Here is a 19,814-nt window from a genome sequence, read left to right on the forward strand (position 1 = left end):
CTCAGTCTTAGCCAGAACTGGATCCATCTTGGAACTGACTGGCATTGGCTCTGTCAGACATAAGAGAAGCCTCCAGCAGCTTCTCACAGAAGCCACCCCTGTAATCCCCTGCTATCAAAACCTTGCCACACAACCCAAATACAGCAAGAAACAGCTGGAACACAGGAGCCAAAGCAATCCCAAGGTGTTCACAGACCCAAAGCAAAGCTATTTGGTGCCACATACAGGAGACAAGCACCAGATGTTCTCAGCCATCTCTAATCCTGGCTTGACCAGACTCAGATGATAGCGTTTAATCCTTTGTTCTTGGGTGTCACATACCTGTAACGATAACAAAGCACTATGATCACTAACTAATCCATAAGCCAGGCAGTCTTCACGTGGCAGCAGAGATGGACTTTCCAACAGGACCATGAAGGACAAGGTTTATCAAGTGCTATTGAAGGGTTATGTGACATTCAACCATATGCACATGTCCAAAGACTTTTCAAACACATTCTGAGTACTACAGTTCTCAGAACTGTTGCAGCCTGAACACTAAACAGATCTTTAAAATTTACAAGGCTGTTGTCCAAAACTTCATTGCCACTGTGACCTTCCTGGATGTTTTATTTAAGCCTTGTAAAATTCATTCTCAGTAGCAGTTTAGGTGTTAAGAAGTCAGAAAGCTACAGCCACTTCTTTCTCTTATGCTTTACTTTGCCTAAACTGGTCCCCAGCTGCAGCCATTCACCCTGTTATCTTGATGGCAGGTGGATAACCTTAGTGTCATTCTGGTGAACAAACAAAGTTTATTTAGATAAACTCAGAAGTTTATTTGCAGTATAAACAGGGTATGATGAGAACCAACCAACCCCAGGAACGCACTCATTCTGTTTGCTTAACTCCTGCTCCTGAAAAACAGAAGAGGTGACTACAATCCTGTCAGGCATTCCTTTTCCATTTGGTTCTTAAAGAGCCTTCTAATTCAGGGGGCCTTTTTCATCCAATTATGAAGGCCTTCATTGTACTAGCACTCTGCTGTAGTTTTTTCTCTAGCAAAGCCATTCCTCTTGCATTTGAGTTTTCAGACTGTGATGACCCTGATGTCTTTAAAGCTGTCGATGCAGCACTGAAGAAATACAATGAAGATGAAGCAACTGGTACCCAATTTGCTCTATACGTGGTGATGGAAGCCAAGAGAACTGTAAGTAGACTTTGCAAAAAAAAATAGTTGGAATTGTTTATGCACTTTGAATCAGCTTATCTCCATCTCGTTTGTTAGGGGGCAAGCATGACAGCACAGTGTCTTCCAAAAATGTTTTAAAAAATCAAAGTGACTTGCACAGTAAGATACTTGTTTCCCTGACGAGTAGGGGTGTATATTATGTTTTTATCAGCAGAACTCTGTGTGCTGGTGAATTGCTTACTAATGCAAGGACCAAGGAATAGAAAATTTCTATCACCAACACAATTTGTCTTATTATTCCACTCTGTTCTCTTTTTTCTTTATTGGGATTTCTAAACCTTTCCATCATCTCTAAGGTTTTCAGACCAATGGTAAAACCAGACTTATAAAAAAAATATTATACTCTTAACTTGGGAAGAGCTGGTGCTGCACAAAAAAAGAATCACCTGATAAAGTTTGGCAATATTCTGACTTGTTTGTGAATATAATTTGATTGACACCTAAGTCACAGATCTATCTAGAATCACTAGGTGGTATTTTAGTCAAATAGGATGACAGCTAAAATTACAGGAGAAAAGAATGCAACATGATCCTTTGCCTGGAATCCTTCTATATAGCCTTAATCTAACAAAAGAGTATTTACCTCGGAGAGGTATACAAAGATGGTATTACCATAATAATGACAAGCATTATTTTACTTGAAAATAACATTAGCATATTTTTTCTACTGGATTGGATTTTCATATGTAAACCACAAGAAATCCAGTGTTAGAGAGAATATTTTGCACTCCAAAATCACAAGACACTTTTACCCAGACAGAAATTGACCTCGGAAAGGAGACATGCATTGCTAAACACTTACGGCAACGTACCCACATCTCCTGGCACATGCCCTCTTGTGTTCCTGTTTACACACTGGGGAGATTTTAGCATGTGGAGACAAAGAGTAAAATCAGAAAGGCCTTTATATAATTAATATTAAGTAAATGAATAGTCTCATTGAACATTCTTAATGTTCTCATTCTTAACAACAGCCAAATGCAAATATCTCCATATCAGAGCTGTAGTATCATCTACCTTCCTTTTGCTGGTGTTCCCAAAGGACAGAGAGGAGTTGCAGAATTTTATCTTAAACCATGCTATATTTTTAAGGATACATATTTGTTGCAATTATTATTCATCTTTCCTTCTCTAGATAGCCATCTTTCCTTTTCTTAAAAGATACAAAGTGGAAATCAATTATTACTTTGAATTGTTGATCTGATTGTGATGTTAAGTAAAAAACAGAGAAAATGAATCTGCAATTAAAATTTCCTCATATTTGAGATTCTTTTTCTAAAAAGAGTATAGATTTTACTCCTCACTAGTCTCACAATGTTGAATGCATTAATTAAATAGCTGGTTATTACATATTCATGTACATTCATTATTGATAAGGTAATAAAACATAAAAGCTTACTAGTGAAAGACTAAACCTACCCCAGTTAAAGGCATAGCTGTTCATAATAGTAATGAAATAAACTAATAACAAATAATACTTTGTTTACTTACTGAGCTGATTTATTGCAGATTTAGAGCACTGTAACAGAGAACAGAATTTGGCTCTTTTTAAATCCAAATAGTCTAATCTGATGTAATTCCATAAAAGTCAATTTCTACCTGCTGAGGATTAAGTCTATTATATTTTTAGAGCCCCTTTATCCTTTTTTACAACTATTATACGAGGTACCTCTACACTTCTTCATACCTGTAGCAAAACACAACAGGAATTAAGAGAAGGCAGAATATAATTCTGTGTCTACTGCATCATTGTAAATCCAGTATATGCCAACCACATCAGCTCAGCCTCATTTTTTTGGTAGCACTAAGGCAAGAATTATAATTTAATCCTCCCAGCAGAGACAGAGAATAATACCTGGATATTTTAGAATAATCAGTGCTAAACTACAGCAGTTGCCTGTTTGTATTTGAAAAGTCACATTGGCAGAGCATTTTTAGTGGCTGTAAAAGGTTAGTAACTTCTGACTTTACATCTTCTCTAAAGGATAAACCAAACCTTACAGTGTTGTCACTGTCACCAGTAGGCACAGGCCTGCTACCTGGTTTATGGCAAGGAGAAATGCCCATTACTGATTTACCAAATTCTGAAGTACTTACACTGGCCAGGCCAAACTTTGCTTAATGTTTTTATTTCATCTTATGGGATTGCTGAGGCTGTCCTGCCCTGCAGCCCAGCCTCCAATGCCTGTAGAAAACCACAGGCAGTGCCCAAGGCTGTCTCCAGAGCACATCCCTGCTCCCCCCTTCCCGTGCAGGCTGGGCAGCTGAGGCTCCCTGGTATCACCAAGCAGAGGCTGTTTGGGCACTGCCAGGCTGCCTGAGGGCTGCTGGTTCTGGGCTGCCAGGGCAGCTGCACAGAAAGAAAGTGGACAGATCTGGGAGGAGGCCAAGAGTGAGAGCGAGGGAGTCAGACAAGAGCACAGTCCAAGCTGGTAATTATGCTAACTATCCAAGCAGCCACCCAAAATGGCTTTTTGGAGTACATTTGAATGACAGTATAAAACCTAACCACTTCCTTTTGGTTCTAAACCCATTGGTACTATAAGTTAAAATGAAGGCAGTTGAGAATATTGTATCCATTATATCAAATATTGTCATTGTAGGTAAGGGCTAAGTAATATAATTAGGTAAGTTAATATTTGAACTACCAAGATCTGAGAGACCAGCAGCTAATGGAAAACCATACTATAAAATTTAAGGTAAATAAATAATACTATTTACTTTTTTGAAACTCTTATCTTTTTACCAGATTTATTACCATGCAAATGATGACATGTGTATTGTTTTAATCCAGGCAGGTCCTGACCCACAGTTTTATGTGAAATACAGAATACTTGAAAGCACTTGTGCCACTGAGGAAAACAAACACTGGCAACACTGTCATTACAGAGTATCTGCAGAGGCTGTAAGTATCTGTTCTCTTTAAAAGTTCTCTGTACAGAAACATAAGGACCAGGACCACAATTGCTTGGGGAAAATACAGTAGAAGAATTAACTTTTTTAGCTGCATTGCTTTTGAAAGCTTATATGACTAGAGTCCAGAAATGTTTACAACCCCAATGTTAACCATTATAGTCCTGAGTTTTCTAGTACAATCCTGAATATATGCAGAAATGAACATTTCAGTGCTTCAATATGAAGGTTCTCAATTAACCAAACATAAGATTTGTGCACTGTCAGAGTGTAAGAACTGTAAAACTTGGTATTAACTATGTGTAAAGGAAACTTGCACAATCAAATACTGACATGGAAACCACTATGGCAGAAATTTTAGCAGAGGGCTTTCAGCAGTGCCAAACTTGTGTGGCTTGTGCTACCAGAGGGCACCCAGGGGAGGTACAACAGGGCCCACACTGCAGGGACACTGCACATTCCCAGGGGGTGGCACTGCTCTTTCACTCAGTGCACAGGAAGGGATGATGGTGACAATATAATTTGGATCTACGTGAAATGCCGTGGTCATTGCTGCATACCTTGTACTAGCAGAGGGGAAAACGGATAAATACATACTTTATATAGTCTTTAGTCATGTGTTAATTTCCATTATTCTGACTGCAAAGTCTTCAGTTAATCAGTGCACATCATACAAATATAAAGCATCATTCAAGTAATCTGCTCAGTTTGTCCTCTGCTTTCCTCACAATCTGATCCTTTTTCAGTAACAAAACAGCAGGTTGGACATTACTACAAATATACACATGAACCTCTTCCTCAAAATCAGTCTACAACTGTCAGCTGTGTTCAATAGCTAAAGCATTGCATTTTTCTTTAGCAAGTTTCAGACAATTGTTGCCATATGTTTTTGCAGAAAACAGGAGAATGCACAGCTCGAGTTCATATGAATGATGCTGATAAAACAACTAATGTTTCACAGGAGTGCAGAATTTTCTCAGGTATGTAACTATATGGGATAGCTTTCAACAAATACATTTACAAATAAAAATGGAATAAATACAATACTGAAACTTTCAGGTAATTTTAAAGGTAGAAGCTCCTTATCATTCCAGTCAGACATTTATGAATAATCTTTTGTAAGCAACTATTGGTTAAAGATAAAATTTCACTTCACTGTTATACACATATAGACAAAATCAGTGAAGCACAGGAAGTTTCTGGCCACGGTAATAAAATTCAGCATGTATGTGTAGTAAGTTTCTTCAAGCATAGAATTATGCCAAGTTCAAATTTGTTTGCTTAAGACCAAAAGCATACTAATAACTTAAGAGACCAGATGCAACTTGTCACACTTCAACTTTCTGTCCTTAATTATTTAAGCATAAAATTGTCTGAGGAATTACTGGAAAAAACTTGGTATGACAAAATTGCACCTTCATTTTCTTCAAACTGAAAATGACTGAATTCTTGCTGTTAAAGTTTGCCAAAACAAGTATTTACCTCAAACAATAATAGAAAAAAAAATCATTTACAAGATAGAAATCTGGCAGTGATGTAATCATGTATGATTAAGAGACTGATATTTTACACCTTAACAATAAGCAGCACTACATTTTTCACCTATAAGACACTCACATATGACTATTACATTCACATAGGACTTTCCCTTAGTTAAAAGAGATCACATTGTTTTAAAGACTTCCAACTGAGATCTCTGTGCCTGGTGCTCTGAAAGACATACCCAAGTTTGCTTTAAAATATCCATCTAATTATTAACTACAGAAATATTCCCCCCAGTTTCTGAGATGTTTGGCAGCCAGTATCTGCTTTTTGTTCCTAGCTATCTTGTTTAAAGCTGAAATGGCTTTACCTACAGCCAGTGTCTTTCTAGGAACTGCAGTACACAAACTCCATGTTCTGCATTGAACAAATGCTGCATTTGTAGGGCAATGGTGACACCTAGTTGCCAGCAAAAGTGGTGTGAATCTTACAGAGGACACACAGGAAATTTGCATTTGAATCTTTGCTTAGAAAGCAAAAATCCCAATATATGAATTAAATTAATCAGGTATTCAGCCTAAGGAACTCCTCTCTTCTTACTAAGTTGTAACAACTCTGGAAAATAACACAGGTTTGTTCAGCAAAATCCTTATGAAAGTTCTGAGACCACAGTTGGTCTAGAAGTGGGTGTGCTGTTGGTTCATTATCTCCTTTGTGACTGCTTACTGAAAATGTGGTCATACTTCTCTGTAAGGTATCTATTTGTCATTGCTGAGTCAACATAAGATGTACTTTGGTCTGCCAGGTGAGGGATTTCCCCACTGTATTGGTACCACACTGTTCAGCCTCTCTGATCTAACTGACCCTGGACTGGTTTCCTGGTTGGTGCAAACTGGCATAACTTCCTTTAAGCCAGTTTATGCCAGCTGAAGATCAGGCACATAAATTTTACTTCAATTCCACAGGGACCACATATTGTCCCACTTCCATTCTCATGCTCACTGACTTGTGAAATTAATTTATGTACTGAACTATAAAATTAATTTATGAAAATCCAGTCCATGATTACTAGAAAGGAAAGAGAATTAATAGGATTAGTAGTAGGAAACAGGCGTTTGAGCATCCCTGTCAGGCTTGTCTATTCACAGCCAATCCAGCTGGTTAAGCCTGAAGGTAGCACCAAGTGGTAACTGGCAGCCACAATGACTGGTGAGGACAGCAGAATAGTCCAACTACAGTCCCTGGGGCACTCAGAGTCACATATGGGTGAGCATATAGAGCAGCTCATTTGGGTGAGCCCAAACACTTCTGAAGTCCCATCCTGAAACACGGTAAGGACAGCAAGCAGCTGCACACTGTGGGTGAGCTTTGAAGAATCTGAAAACCTTTCCCTTAGTTGTAGCTTCCACTGGCTCCTCCCTGGCTGAATGAGTAATGTACCTTCCTTAATGGTGTCAAAACTACACACAAGGTTTTTTCTGCAATTTATAATTGCTGGTATGGGGTTCACTGCCAAAACCATGCCTGGACCCTAGGGTCATGGATGGCCCCTGCCACCACAACCAGAGCATGTTCCTAAGCATAAAAATGTCTTTGTAGGCCTTGAAACTGGAATATAGGGTTTGTTTATCACACCAGTTAAAAAGCAGGAAAGGTTCTTGCTCACTCCCAGATAGGAAAAATGAAAACCTAAGGCTGTTTTGCATGAAGCCCTATGTTTTTTGGTTTGTTTCTTTTCCAGATGTGTCAAAGATAAGACTTACTGAGGCTCCATGTCTTGGATGCTTTCATCCTATATCAAGTGATGGTTCAGAAGTGTCAGAAATTCTGAAAAAAGCCATTCAAAAGTATAACAAGCACAGTGATGAACCTGCCCTTTTTAAGCTTGCGGAAATAAAAGAAGCTAAGAGACAGGTTTGTGCATGATTTTTCTCTAAATTTTACTGAAATAATTCAACCCAAAGCAGGTACCTTGTTTGTTTTGTGTATGTTTCTGATATTAAAGTGGATTAAATTTAATAGTAAAGCATACAAAATGCATATAGAGGGTAGACTCAATAAATAATTATCTTAATTTATAAGGAATCATTAACAGTTACCTACTAGATTTTCAGAGCTCTCAACTAATAGCATACACATTTTTTTCTTTATCTGCAGTTGCTTCTAAGCAGTGTTTAGCACCAGTTTATTTGCATTCTGGTCTGGCACATGCAACCTGTATCATCTCAGACCCTCCTGGGTATTTCCTTTGGCCTTGTCCTGAGGCTCCAGCAGGAGCAGATCCCTTCTAGGGGCTGAGCCAAAGCTGCCAGCCTGCACAGATGTCTCCCACACTCACCAGCCTCTCAAAGAGCAGCAGGCATCTCTGTTTTTGCAGGCAAAAAGGCCCATTTATCAACAGCTGCTATGTGCTATAGGACAGCTAAACCCCACATAGGAAAAATGGGTAAGAGAACCCAAAAACCCAGCATGCCACTTGCTGCAAGATTTCTGCTCATGGGAATATCTGCTTTGCAAGAAATAACTACTCAGATTGCAGAAATTCTGTCTCATCTGGTATTTCATGCACTAATTCCTTCCCTGTGAAAAGCTTTCCTATGGATTGGTGTGACATTGCTAGAAAGTAAAGTTTCTTATTTGGTTTTTAACTAGTGTAGAACCCAACAGCAAACACAGACTCTTTCCTTTGAACCTGTGTATATTTACTAAGCCAAAAAGCAACTTCTAGTCTCATGTCAGCTTGACTCATTATTTAAGCCAGACTGTCCTTGTTGTATTTACTGATGGCAGCAATCCTCTTTGCTGAAACACAAACTTGCACAACATTTAGGCCACATGACAAAGTGTTGCAGATAGACTGCAATCCAGCAGCTGGAAAGAGAACCATCATGTCACCTCTGGCACACAGAGAAAAGTCAGAGCTTTCCACTTCAATTGATCTGGGATAACAAATTCTTATATTTGATTGGTTTTCCTTTTTCATACAATGTTACCTGGCCCAACAGTTTGATTTTGAGAGGTTTCATGGGTGAGAAGAAGTAGCCACTGTTAGAAAAATGGAACAGCTTCCTGGAAAGAAAATTTTTAAAAAAGGGTTATGAACCTGGACAAAGCAGTGTGTGTGGGAAGGTAAAGCCCAGGATAGACACAATTATGGGTAGATGATAAATGCAGAACACTCAACAAAAAATGATGCCAGCAGTATAAAGTTACATTATTCAGATACTGTTTTACTGTGTCCCATGCTCAGGAACGCAGGACTTGCCAGGCTGTGTTACTGTAGTCTCATCTATCTAGAGCAGCTTCCTGTCACGGGCAGTAATAAGTAACAGATCTTTGGAGGAAAGCACAAGAAACCCAGCAGTGGGAGGCTGCAGGCATGCCAGAAGTGGACACCAAATACAAAGTGCACTTCTAACAGAAGCGGGATTTAGTTTACACTTTGTACTGCAAGGACAAGTTTTTTTTTGCTGTCCACGAACAATCTATGGTTTAATGAGTGTGAAGTGATTTGATAGATAGAAGGCACTAGATGAGTAGTTTTGCTTTCTTTGCTAATCTCATGTAATAATTTAACTTTCAAGTTTGAATTATTTTACATAATATATAACCTAAATATCTCTTCCAGGTGGTAGCTGGATGGAACTATGTAATTAGATATAACATTGAGGAGACTAATTGCACCAAAGACCAATTTCAAGATTTAACTCCAGAATGCAAAATCACTTCTAGAGGTGTAAGTAATCTCCAAATTTGTTTATCAAGAAAGTATCACATTAATGAATGGTCATTGAGATCTGACTTGAGAAAATATTTATAGTCTTGCTTCAGTTCAGGAACAAAGCTTAAATCCAGTCTTATTCATAACTGTTTATGTAACTAGGACATCTATGTCTTCTGAATCAGTGACTAAGAGGACCACTGAAAGGTTTACAGATTACACCACAGAATCTAACCAGTCTTACCCAAATAATGAATCTCTTGAGTTTTTATCCAGATATTCAAGGAGTTACTCATGAACAACCCAAAAAGTGATAATTAAAATTAGCACAATTTCCAGCCTAAGACATATTTCCTCAGGAAGGTCAGTAGCTGAATTATTACTTAACCTTTACCACAGTCCAAATAATAGCTTCCAAAGAAATATATTAACATAATTTATACATAATCCAGGTAAACGGTGCTGCAAACCCAGGCACTCCCTTGGCTTCAGTGACCTGGAACTGAAGCAGCTGTACCAAAAATAGAGGCTTCCTCTCTCAAGTGACCTCCCTGAACAAGCTCACGAGGGCATCAGAAAGATGATTTTACAAACACAAGGCAGAAGGCAGGAATGCAGAGTCACTGTGAACAGTGGTGGTAAAGGGGAGGGGACAGAATGGCATCTGTTTCAGCTGTTGAGGAAATGCACCATTGAGTGCTACATTCAAGAGCCTCTCCTGTTCAAAAATTACTCCTTGTACATCTCAAGAATGTTTCAGAAGTATTGATCAAAAAAGGGAAGAATGACAGCGCTGGTAAACAACAGAAGCATGAGAGTCAGACTAACTGAAGCAAATCCCTCCACTACCCATGTGCCCTTAAACCTTAAGCAAGTTACTTAACCAGCTTGAGTCTGAGTTTCCCCAGCTGTCACCTAGAGGTGATGACTTCTGTCACCTCACCTACTACAGGAGCACTGCCTCACTCACACTGCTTTGGTCACACAGGGCTTCTGGAATTAGACCATAAGCACTTATCCCCTGAAATTACCAGTAGATCATTGACAGATACTAGAATACCATATTCCAAGAATATTGGAATGACCAAATTCCAAGGAAGTTTTCTCATAAATTTAATCAGCTCTGTACTATTATCTTTAAATGGGAGGGCCAGAATTGCACCCTGTATTCAACACACACATGAACCACTGAGCTATACTGGGACATCATTCAATCCCTTTAACCTGGGTAATTAGCCTTGACATTATTCTTCATCAGTTTTTCTAAAATACTCAGTAGATTTTTTATAATTACATTTTCAAGTAACTGTCATGGTCCTGAGGTCTGAGTTTTAAGTCTTCCTTCTTATTTTATGGTTTATTTGGTTTCTTTAGTCTTTGATAAAGGATTTCACCAAAACCTTTCTTAAAATCTCTGTATATCAAGAGGTCTCTTTACCCACCTTTGTTGATGCTTTGCAGAACTCTGACAAATCTGCAAAATATTACTTCTGTTTACCATAAAACCTCAGTTTCTCCTGGATGTATTCATTGCCCCTAGTTCTTTCCTTTTTACTATTTTTAATAATTGGAATGATGGAATTGGTTTTAGGCTCTATAATCTTTAAAAAACCCTGATAATCAATATCTGGTTTCTCCAAGCTTTAAGATATCAAGGCAGTTTTAAGCAAGTTATCTACCACAGTTCCTTTAGAAGACCTGAGAAAATACAAGAAACTCAGTAATGTTTGATTTGATAATTGTATAATTTTTGTTTTTACAGTTTGAGACAGAAATTCCATGGAGTTATCCATAAAATATGATTCTGTCTTGTAGACATTCTCATTTTTCTCTTCAATGAGCACATAAAATAGTTCATTTGGCTTTTGTTTTAGGGTATTATTTTCTCTGAGTGGGGAGGGAAGGAAGTGTCGGAAGGAAGGAAGTGTTGGAAGGAAGTGTCGGAAGGAAGGAAGGAAGTGTCGGAAGGAAGTGTCGGAAGGAAGTGTCGGAAGGAAGGAAGTGTCGGAAGGAAGTGTCGGAAGGAAGTGTCGGAAGGAAGTGTCGGAAGGAAGTGTCGGAAGGAAGTGTCGGAAGGAAGGAAGGAAGGAAGGAAGGAAGGAAGGAAGGAAGGAAGGAAGGAAGGAAGGAAGGAAGGAAGGAAGGAAGGAAGGAAGGAAGGAAGGAAGGAAGGAAGGAAGGAAGGAAGGAATTATTAGAAGCATGCTTGATGTTATTCTGTTAGCAGGAAGGAATTAGGATGGGAGCTTTTTCGTTATTTCTAAATAACAAGGAGCTGTTTTGCATTTTTCACTCCAGCGTGTAGCTAAATGTGAGGCCAAAGCATTTCAGAATCTTCATGCAGAGATCGTAGATACCATCAGTGACTGCAAGCTTCCAGGTATGTCTTAGGCACTATCAGCTTTGAAAGTTCCAGTTTTCAGTGTCTTGCATTGTTATGTATTGTTATTTTTTCCTCCAGCCTATCTGGACACAGATATGGTTCCATGTAGTAAATGCTCCATTCTCACCCATTCAGACTAGATTTTCCTCAACACACAAATTCACTGCCAGTCACATGCACCTCTTGTTTGACCCAAATCAGGTCTTTCCATACATGTAGCTGTTCCCTCTCCATATTTTCTGGCTGCCTACAACTGGCACACGCAATTCTTGTTTCTACAAGAGAACTGTTGTTAAATGTCCCATGTGACACTGGGTGCTGATGTTCCTTTAGATAACAAAGACATGATATTGCTGATCATATAACCCTCAAATATATTTTATTTTCATTTCATAGACCCAAACACGAAGAGTTCCAGAAAGCAGGGCTTTATAACTGTTTTTCCCAGCCTTTATCTACATTGAACCTTTTGTTTCTTAGATCTGAAACCTGTTGCTCTCTTTCAGTTGAAGAAACAGTAGTTGCTGCCATTTGCCCAGGTTGTCCAAGGACTATCCCAACTGACAGTCCAGAACTGAAGGAGCTACTGAAGGTTTCTACAGAGAAGTATAATTCAGAGAGCAATGATGACTTCTACTATAAAGGTGGAGAAATACAATCAGCGACAGTTCAGGTTGGGATATTTCACAGAGATGAGGAACAGACATGACATTATTATTGGCCTGAGCTAAATGTTACCTTGAGTTTGTATTTAGATTTGAAATAATGTTTTTGTCTAAGTGCTGATACATGTGGTAACTGAAATATCCAATCAATTTTTCCTGTAAAATCAAATCCATATTGGTTTGCATTCAAAATTTTCCAATCTCTTGAATTTTCTTTTTTTCTTAAAACAAAATGTTTTTAAAAGTATGTAAGGAAAGTTGGCTCAGGGCATTTGATTTCTGTGTATCTACCCTACTTTTTACCTTTGTAACATACCTTAGACTTTTAAAGTATAAAAGTTTTTTAGACAGGACTACTCCCTTGATCCATCACACCAATACTCTTCATGTTATTTTAAACAGTGTCTACCCTATAGTTGTTGTATGGTCCAAAATGAGGCATCTTAATTTCCCTTAGAAATGTGTTGTTTTATATACTGATTTTGCTGCTAATAATACTCTAGCTAGATTCAGAAAAGGACATCTGTGCATAACTTAATACATACAGATAAATAGAGCTTGATAAAGGATGAGGAATCAGGAGGATAATATTGGTCAGCATTTGCATAAGCCTTGTTTACTGTCCCAACACATCAAAACAGAAGTTTAGAAGAGAATTAAAAATTTGACAGTGGAGTAGCTTAGAAAATAATTGGTCATAACTACTCCTGAGCATGAGGTGTCACTGGAGAAGGCACTAAAACCACAGCAGAATTTTTTCCAAATAGCTCATATTATCTTACTGATAATATCTGTGCCTTTTCTTCTTTCAAACTTTTTTCTTCCTTCTGACTTTCCCTATCATGACAGATATTAGCATGCATACACCTTTAAAATAGATTTCAGGGAAATAAAATTTCATGTCTTGCCTGATGTCCCCAAAGGAAGATATATTTTTTTAAGCTTTGTGAAAAATACTAAGAGAACACATAGCAGGCACATTCTTGAACCCATGCAGTTTCTCTCTTTAATGTGTTTGGCAAATAGGTTCATTTTCAACTGAGCCTGTTCATCACACACTTTGTTTTACTCACATTCCACTTTTCTGACATCGCATTTGGCTCTCTACAGTGCTATCACTAATGATTTCATCTGTTACTAATGAAATTACTACAGACATTTAATAATTGTGGGCCCAATATTATCCTGACCTTTTCTGTTTCCTTCAGTTTCAATGCCAGAATTTTTGAGAATTGGAACTGGAATAAATAAGTTACTTGATTAGAAGCAAATAAGTTTACTGCCAAATATTTTAATATTGTTCTTCACATATGTTGGCCCAGTGGTTAGGACTTGCAGAATACAAGTAGTTTAAGCTTGTAGAAAATCATCTTTCCTGTGAAACCTTTCCAATAAAATGCCTTTAGTGCAGAAAGCTTTCTTGCTAATTTTTCAGGTGGTTGCAGGAAAAAAGTATCAAGTAAAATTCACAGTCTGGAAGACAAACTGCTCTAAGAGTGAGTTTGAGAAACTTAATGAAGACTGTACAGCCACATCAGACAGTGTAAGTAATGATAATCTTGCCAACTGTAATGTTTCTAATGGACAAATTCATTTGCATCAGAAACTGTAAACGCTTAAGTAAAATCGCATCCTGGGTTCTGTTACCTCTTTCAGTAAACTTTTGTTCCAAGAAGAAGGGCAGCTTTCACTGTTTGTAACCCAAGTTAAGAAACCCTGAAACTTGAACCGCAGCTGCTGGATCAGTGCTCACTGCAAAAGCAAAGGAACTTTCTTTTGATAATAATCAATCAAAGAAAGGAGAGGAGAAGGCTGCTGCCAAATGAAATAGCTGCAATACTCCTGACTCCGTGGACTTGCAGCTAAGGAAAACATGAGACTGGATTGTTACTTGTGAGCAAAGGAATGAAATTTCTGGAGTGTGTGCCATGCTCTTGACAGCAGGAAAATGTGTTCTGGACACTGGAAAGGAATGTTGATAGGGCCAGCAACCATTGGCAAGGGGGTTGTTTGGGGAGAGGGCCTTTACCTCCCATCTCTTTTCCCACCATATGAACAGTGCTTACCTGTGAGATTTTAGAAACTGTTAGTGCAGCAGGAACTAAAAGGAAAAAAAAGGCTTTATTTAAATTTCCCAATTTTTAGTAGGAGAAACATCATAAACAAAAAATATTTCTTAGGAATATCACGAAGATTATGCAGTCAGTGCTCCAAAAGCGAGAGAGATGAAAAATCCAATTTTCAAGATTTAATCTGAAATCCAAAGTTGAATTCAAGTGTTCACACAGGCATAATACAGCCTTGAAAAGCTAAGCTGTGATGTGTCCCAATACAGAAGTATCCATCACTGAGACAGATTTAATAAACACTTGGTTTAAGTTCCAAGGATTTTAAAGTATTATTAAAAAACCCATTTCTTTTTCAGGCCCAAGTCTCTCCCTTTGTGTCTGAAATTTTGTTGCCTTAATGTGTTGGTTTTTGTTTTGTTAACAGGCATCACTGTCATGCGATGCACAAATTCATGTGATCCCATGGCAGAATAAAATCTATCCCCAGGTGAACTGCTCTGAAGAGCACCAAGCGGTAAGATTCTTCTTCAGTATCCATCCTATTAAGCAGAGTGTAGGACAAAGGCAGTCAATAAATTCTTTATCCATTCCAAATTATCCCATATTTTATACCAAAAATAAAGGAACACAGTTCTTTTAACAGCCTCATTAACATCATACTCTTTTCTCTCACCCTCTAACCTCAACCCTTTTACATCAAAGCCGTTTCACCACAAGCAACAAGGTGATCACACAAACAGAGACCCTGCAACAGGCAGAAGTTCTGCCTGTTGGCTGCTCCTCTGCCTTCTTAGTTAAGCTCTGGAGTATCAAGCTCCATCAAATCCCTCAAATTGCTACTCATACTAGGTTTAAAGGTTTTTTTAAAATGTATTTACTGGCACAATAATTATACCCCACAGATATCCAAAGCATCTGTGCACCTTTCCATACAAGATGAGTGGTGCCTGATGCAGCTGTCAGTGTCTGCACAAGGATCCTCCAATTTCTTCCTACTCAGCTCCACGATGAACTAGTCCTGACTGCAAGTCAGTTTGAAAATCTCACAATGGGATACAAATATTTTTATTGTCAGATATTTCTGAGGATTGCAGGGACTCCATTGTGACACTGAATAAAGACAGATTACCCTGCCCTTGTAACTAATAACTTCACTCTGCTCAGAACCTTCATAACTACATAGTCATTTGTTATGTATCAACTAATGTCTCTCCTCTCTATTTTCACTACAATATTTTATCCATAGCAACTTTCAAATTTAGCTTCAACCCAAATAACTCTGATTTGCAGCTAATAATGATCAGAGACTTTGGTGGAGAGAAATGAAACTCACGTTGTACAGTGAGTGTACACCATGTATTCACAGCCTTTGTCTCCCAGTTGATGAGGGAGTAGAGATGACTCAATAACAACAGAATGTTTGATATTATCAACTTTAATCTCTGTGTGTTATTTCCAGGCAGTATTCTGAAATGCATATGTCAAATCTAGAAGTAAAAAATTGAATAGCCACATTTTATAACAAGATTACACAGATCTTCTGCATATTCTGCCATTGATGCTATTCAGAGATGTGTTAACTTTCAGCATGAATTGGTGCTATCCATGGGAGTGTAACACTCTAACATGCACCGGGACATTTAGTTCTAGAATCCAACTGTATTGTTCATAAATTAAAACCAGTACATGTGTTTTGCTCTCTGTAGTATAATTCCTTTCTTACACTGACAAAATTTCAGTGATACAAAAAAAATTTTTTTACACATTTAGCTGCTAAAATACTCCAGAATTGTTTGGGAGGATGTTTATGTTTGTATGCTTATCTTAGAAGAGAGACTTGTTTAGTTTAGATTTTAGTTTAAAAATCTGCTAAATGATTCATGTACTGCAATGAGCCAGCTTCTGAATTTCCCACATCTGAAGCAATTGTTCTGTTTCATGTAACAAATGTGGCTACTATTGCAATGTTTTTTAGATGTTCTTTGCAAGGAGGCCTCCTGGATTCACACCTTTCCGGAGCACTGCCATGCTAAGCCAGCCACAAGCAGTTTCACAGGCTGATAAAAATGAAGGAGAAAGTGAAAGCCCTAGCACAGAAACAAGGAAAGACAATGCACAGGAACCAGAAGGTGAAGGTGAACCTGAGCATAAACACAGGCACAAGCACAGGCATAAGCACAGGCATGGAGTTAAAAAGGATCATGACAATGACAAAAGGCACAGGCATGACATTGGTTGTGGGCACAGAACTGGCCATGGGTGTGGGCATAAAAAACACAGTAAAAAGAATAAACATAAACATCCAAACCCCAAATCTTCTGAGGAGTCAAACGAAAGGGGTTTTAATCAAAATGTAACCTTCCCATCATCATCCAGTGCTGAAAGTGCACTGGAGCTGGTTAGTACAGGGGTTGCAAGGGAGGAAACCAGTGGACCTGCAGAGCCACTAATTGTTCCTGATACTTCTTTATTTAATGGATTGCCAGATCGCCCAGAATCTCCTCACCCCAGATGTCCTGGAAAACCATGGAAACAACTTGTGGGCTTTCCAGCCCCTCCAAGCTTTCCCAGAGAATTCACAAATGAGGATCTCTTGCCTTCTGCAGCAGGAAACATCGATCCAACTACAGAAAACAATGACAAAGACTTTGATCTCACAGATGCTTTAGCATAATTCAAACATTGCAGGATCCTTTTCAGAAATGTTATATAGAATATAAGAAAAATACTGCCTTTTGAAATGTATAAAATGCAAAGAGGCAAAAGCTCATATTCTGTTAGCTGAAATACTCAAGTAGGTCACCAGCACTTCTGGGGACCTAAGACCATATGGCAATACTGTGCATTTGCATATATTTGCAAATATGTAAATCTGTGTAACTCATCTGCCTCAATTTTCTATAAGCACAAACTGAATCACTGCATCAAATCTTACTGTATTATATCTAAAAGAATGGCAGAAAGAATTTTGCAGATTACACTAAGAATCTCGACCAAATATGAGTAAAACAAGTCAATATAGAACAAGAGAGCCTCTCTTAGATATGTGAAATATTTTTTCTTTAATTTACTGGAGTGGATCATTTAAAGAACAAAATAAAACAAAGGAACCTTTTAACCTGGTAATTTCTTTAAAGAAATCAATATTGCTATCAGTCTATCACTAGTGGTTGTTGTGTTGGATGAGATAACAGGGACAGCTGAGAGAATCCTAAATAAAGCAGATTTATTATTCCCTACACATATTATGTTAACCACCTAGAGAAGCACCTTGATTGCCAGATTTTCATTCAGCAGAGATGAACAAATCCTACAGATCAGATGACAAAATCATGAGCTCTTGAGACACCTAAAATTTGTGTGCCTTCTTCCATTATTAGGTTGTGCATCATTTTGAGACTGGACTGATTTTCCTGTTTGGGGTATCTTCCAAAGGTTGAGTTTTTGGTGCAATGCATTAGCTAAAAAGCACCAGATATTTCTTGCAAAATAAAATGCTTTCCCTCTGTATGGATGCGATAACTTACTCAGCTGAAAAAAACCCCAAAACCACTAAGCAATAAATAAATAAATAAATACTTCAATGCCAGATCAGTTCACAGTTGAAATGCTACTCCATCCTGTAAAGGGTTAGTGACAGGGTGAGGTCCTACAAATGATAATACATCACTGATTTTGCTGTAAAAGACCACATTACTTGAAACCACAGTGGAAATGCCCTCCACCACAGCTGCTAGGATTGCTGTGGCATCGAGACTTTATACTCAACAGCTGGGAGTGGCTCCTTTTGTGTGCTGTGCTTCTACAGTCGGGGAGGAGGAAGGGGAAGTCTACTCAGAGAATGCAAAAGAGATGGGAACAGGATCAGGAGGTCTTGGCCTAACAGGCAAGGGATGATCTGCAGACAGGAGACAGCTACCAAGAAAGGTCAGAAGATACAGAAGTGGAAATAACAGAGGCAGGGTGGCATGATATGGCTGGGGTGAGAAGAACAAAAGAAAACAGCAAATTAGTGGTAAAAATTGAAACAGAGTGAATGGGATGGAAAAGTGGGTGAAGGTACAATTGTCAAGGAGCTATAAAAGACAGGAACTCAAGAAGGGGGGCAAGAACAAAAATAAGAAGCAAGAGAGGGGTCTCTGATTGTGCAGGAGAGTCCCCAACTTATCACAGAACAGAACTCATACTGCCTGAGTCTAAGCATTCCCTGACAGTGTAGGCACGCCTCCCATTTTCAATGCCTGGTTCCTTTTTTCTAATTGCATTAGAAAATTCATTAAAAGGTATTGAAAAAGTAAGGAAATCTAAAATTAGAAACAGTGCCTGTCAGTAAAAATTCAGCATAGTTGTGTGCATCTGGATGGTTTTTTACACAGTATAACTGGCTGCCACATAGGGATGGATGGAGACAGACAGATATCTATAATGACTGATGGCATCAGAACCATTATACTTCCTTTCACAAAATAATCATTCAGAAGTCATAAAAATTAGCTGGAGCCCAATTTTAAAGAAAGATAAAGTAATAATAACCCCTAGATCCATCACTAATCAAATCCAGCCTTTTTCATTCATTCTTTTCCTTGCAGCATAATATGCAAAGGCTATCTTCTTGTTTTGACAAGAACTAAACTTACAAAGCTATGCCAATGAAAGCCTTGAGAGTTATCTTTAGTTCTCTGCTTCTTCTCTTCTGAATATCTGATTAGTATGATTTTGGCTGTAACTGGAAACTTTGTGTATAATGAATTACTATCAGGAGTATAAGCTCAAACCAGTTTTTCTTTAGATTACAGTAGCAATTTAATAATTAATGCAAAATTACCATAAAAACATATAGATGCAAATATAAGAAAAACAAAGTTTTCTTTCCATTTCCAGTCTCCCTGATGTGAATGAAAGGAACATCACACTCTTGCTGTATTCTCCCCACAGAGCACATACACAACCATGAGTAGTGAGACAGGACTGAGTGGTCATTTACCACGTGCTATAGTGATGATGTGAGGCTCCATTATTGTTCAACACAAAGACGACAATTTCAATTTGTTTATACAATTTACAAAAATAATTACCTTAAAAAAATCATTCTGGAATAAAAATCAGTGTTCCATGTGTAAAAATTCTGAAACAGAATGTTTAGATATTTTTAGGACAGAACATTTCCATTCCTCATTGACGTGTTCGCACAGAAAGTTTCAATTATCACAAAACAGCACTTTCTGATGGAAGAAGCTGCTGTGAGAAAATTCCTGACAAGCCTTTTCCTGCTCCTGCTAAAGAGCTCTGCAAAGCTTCCAGCTTCTCCTCCTGCTGGAATCACGCTGGAGCGCTCCCTCCAGGCCCGCAGAGC

The 19,814-nt window shown here is 38.3% G+C and overlaps 1 protein-coding gene across 4 annotated transcripts; it reads left to right on the plus strand.

Moving 5' to 3' along the window:
• Positions 1-895: 895 nt before the first annotated feature.
• Positions 896-17,587, plus strand: KNG1 (kininogen 1). 4 transcript variants are annotated; one of them, XM_058812266.1, is made up of 11 exons: positions 900-1,186; positions 4,023-4,133; positions 5,037-5,121; positions 7,365-7,537; positions 9,252-9,359; positions 11,643-11,724; positions 12,234-12,400; positions 13,828-13,935; positions 14,886-14,975; positions 16,437-16,596; positions 16,948-17,587. In XM_058812266.1, the coding sequence occupies exons 1-11, from the start codon at positions 992-994 to the stop codon at positions 17,133-17,135; spliced, it is 1,467 nt and encodes a 488-aa protein (XP_058668249.1). In that variant the 5' UTR covers positions 900-991; the 3' UTR covers positions 17,136-17,587. The 4 variants fall into 4 exon arrangements, with proteins under 4 accessions (XP_058668248.1, XP_058668251.1, XP_058668249.1 ...); XM_058812267.1 differs by having other exon boundaries at positions 903-1,186; positions 16,437-16,590; XM_058812265.1 differs by having other exon boundaries at positions 896-1,186; positions 16,437-17,587.
• The last annotated feature ends 2,227 nt before the right edge of the window (positions 17,588-19,814 follow it).

Source organism: Ammospiza caudacuta, chromosome 11 (assembly GCF_027887145.1).
Source record: "Ammospiza caudacuta isolate bAmmCau1 chromosome 11, bAmmCau1.pri, whole genome shotgun sequence".
Lineage (NCBI taxonomy): Eukaryota > Metazoa > Chordata > Aves > Passeriformes > Passerellidae > Ammospiza > Ammospiza caudacuta.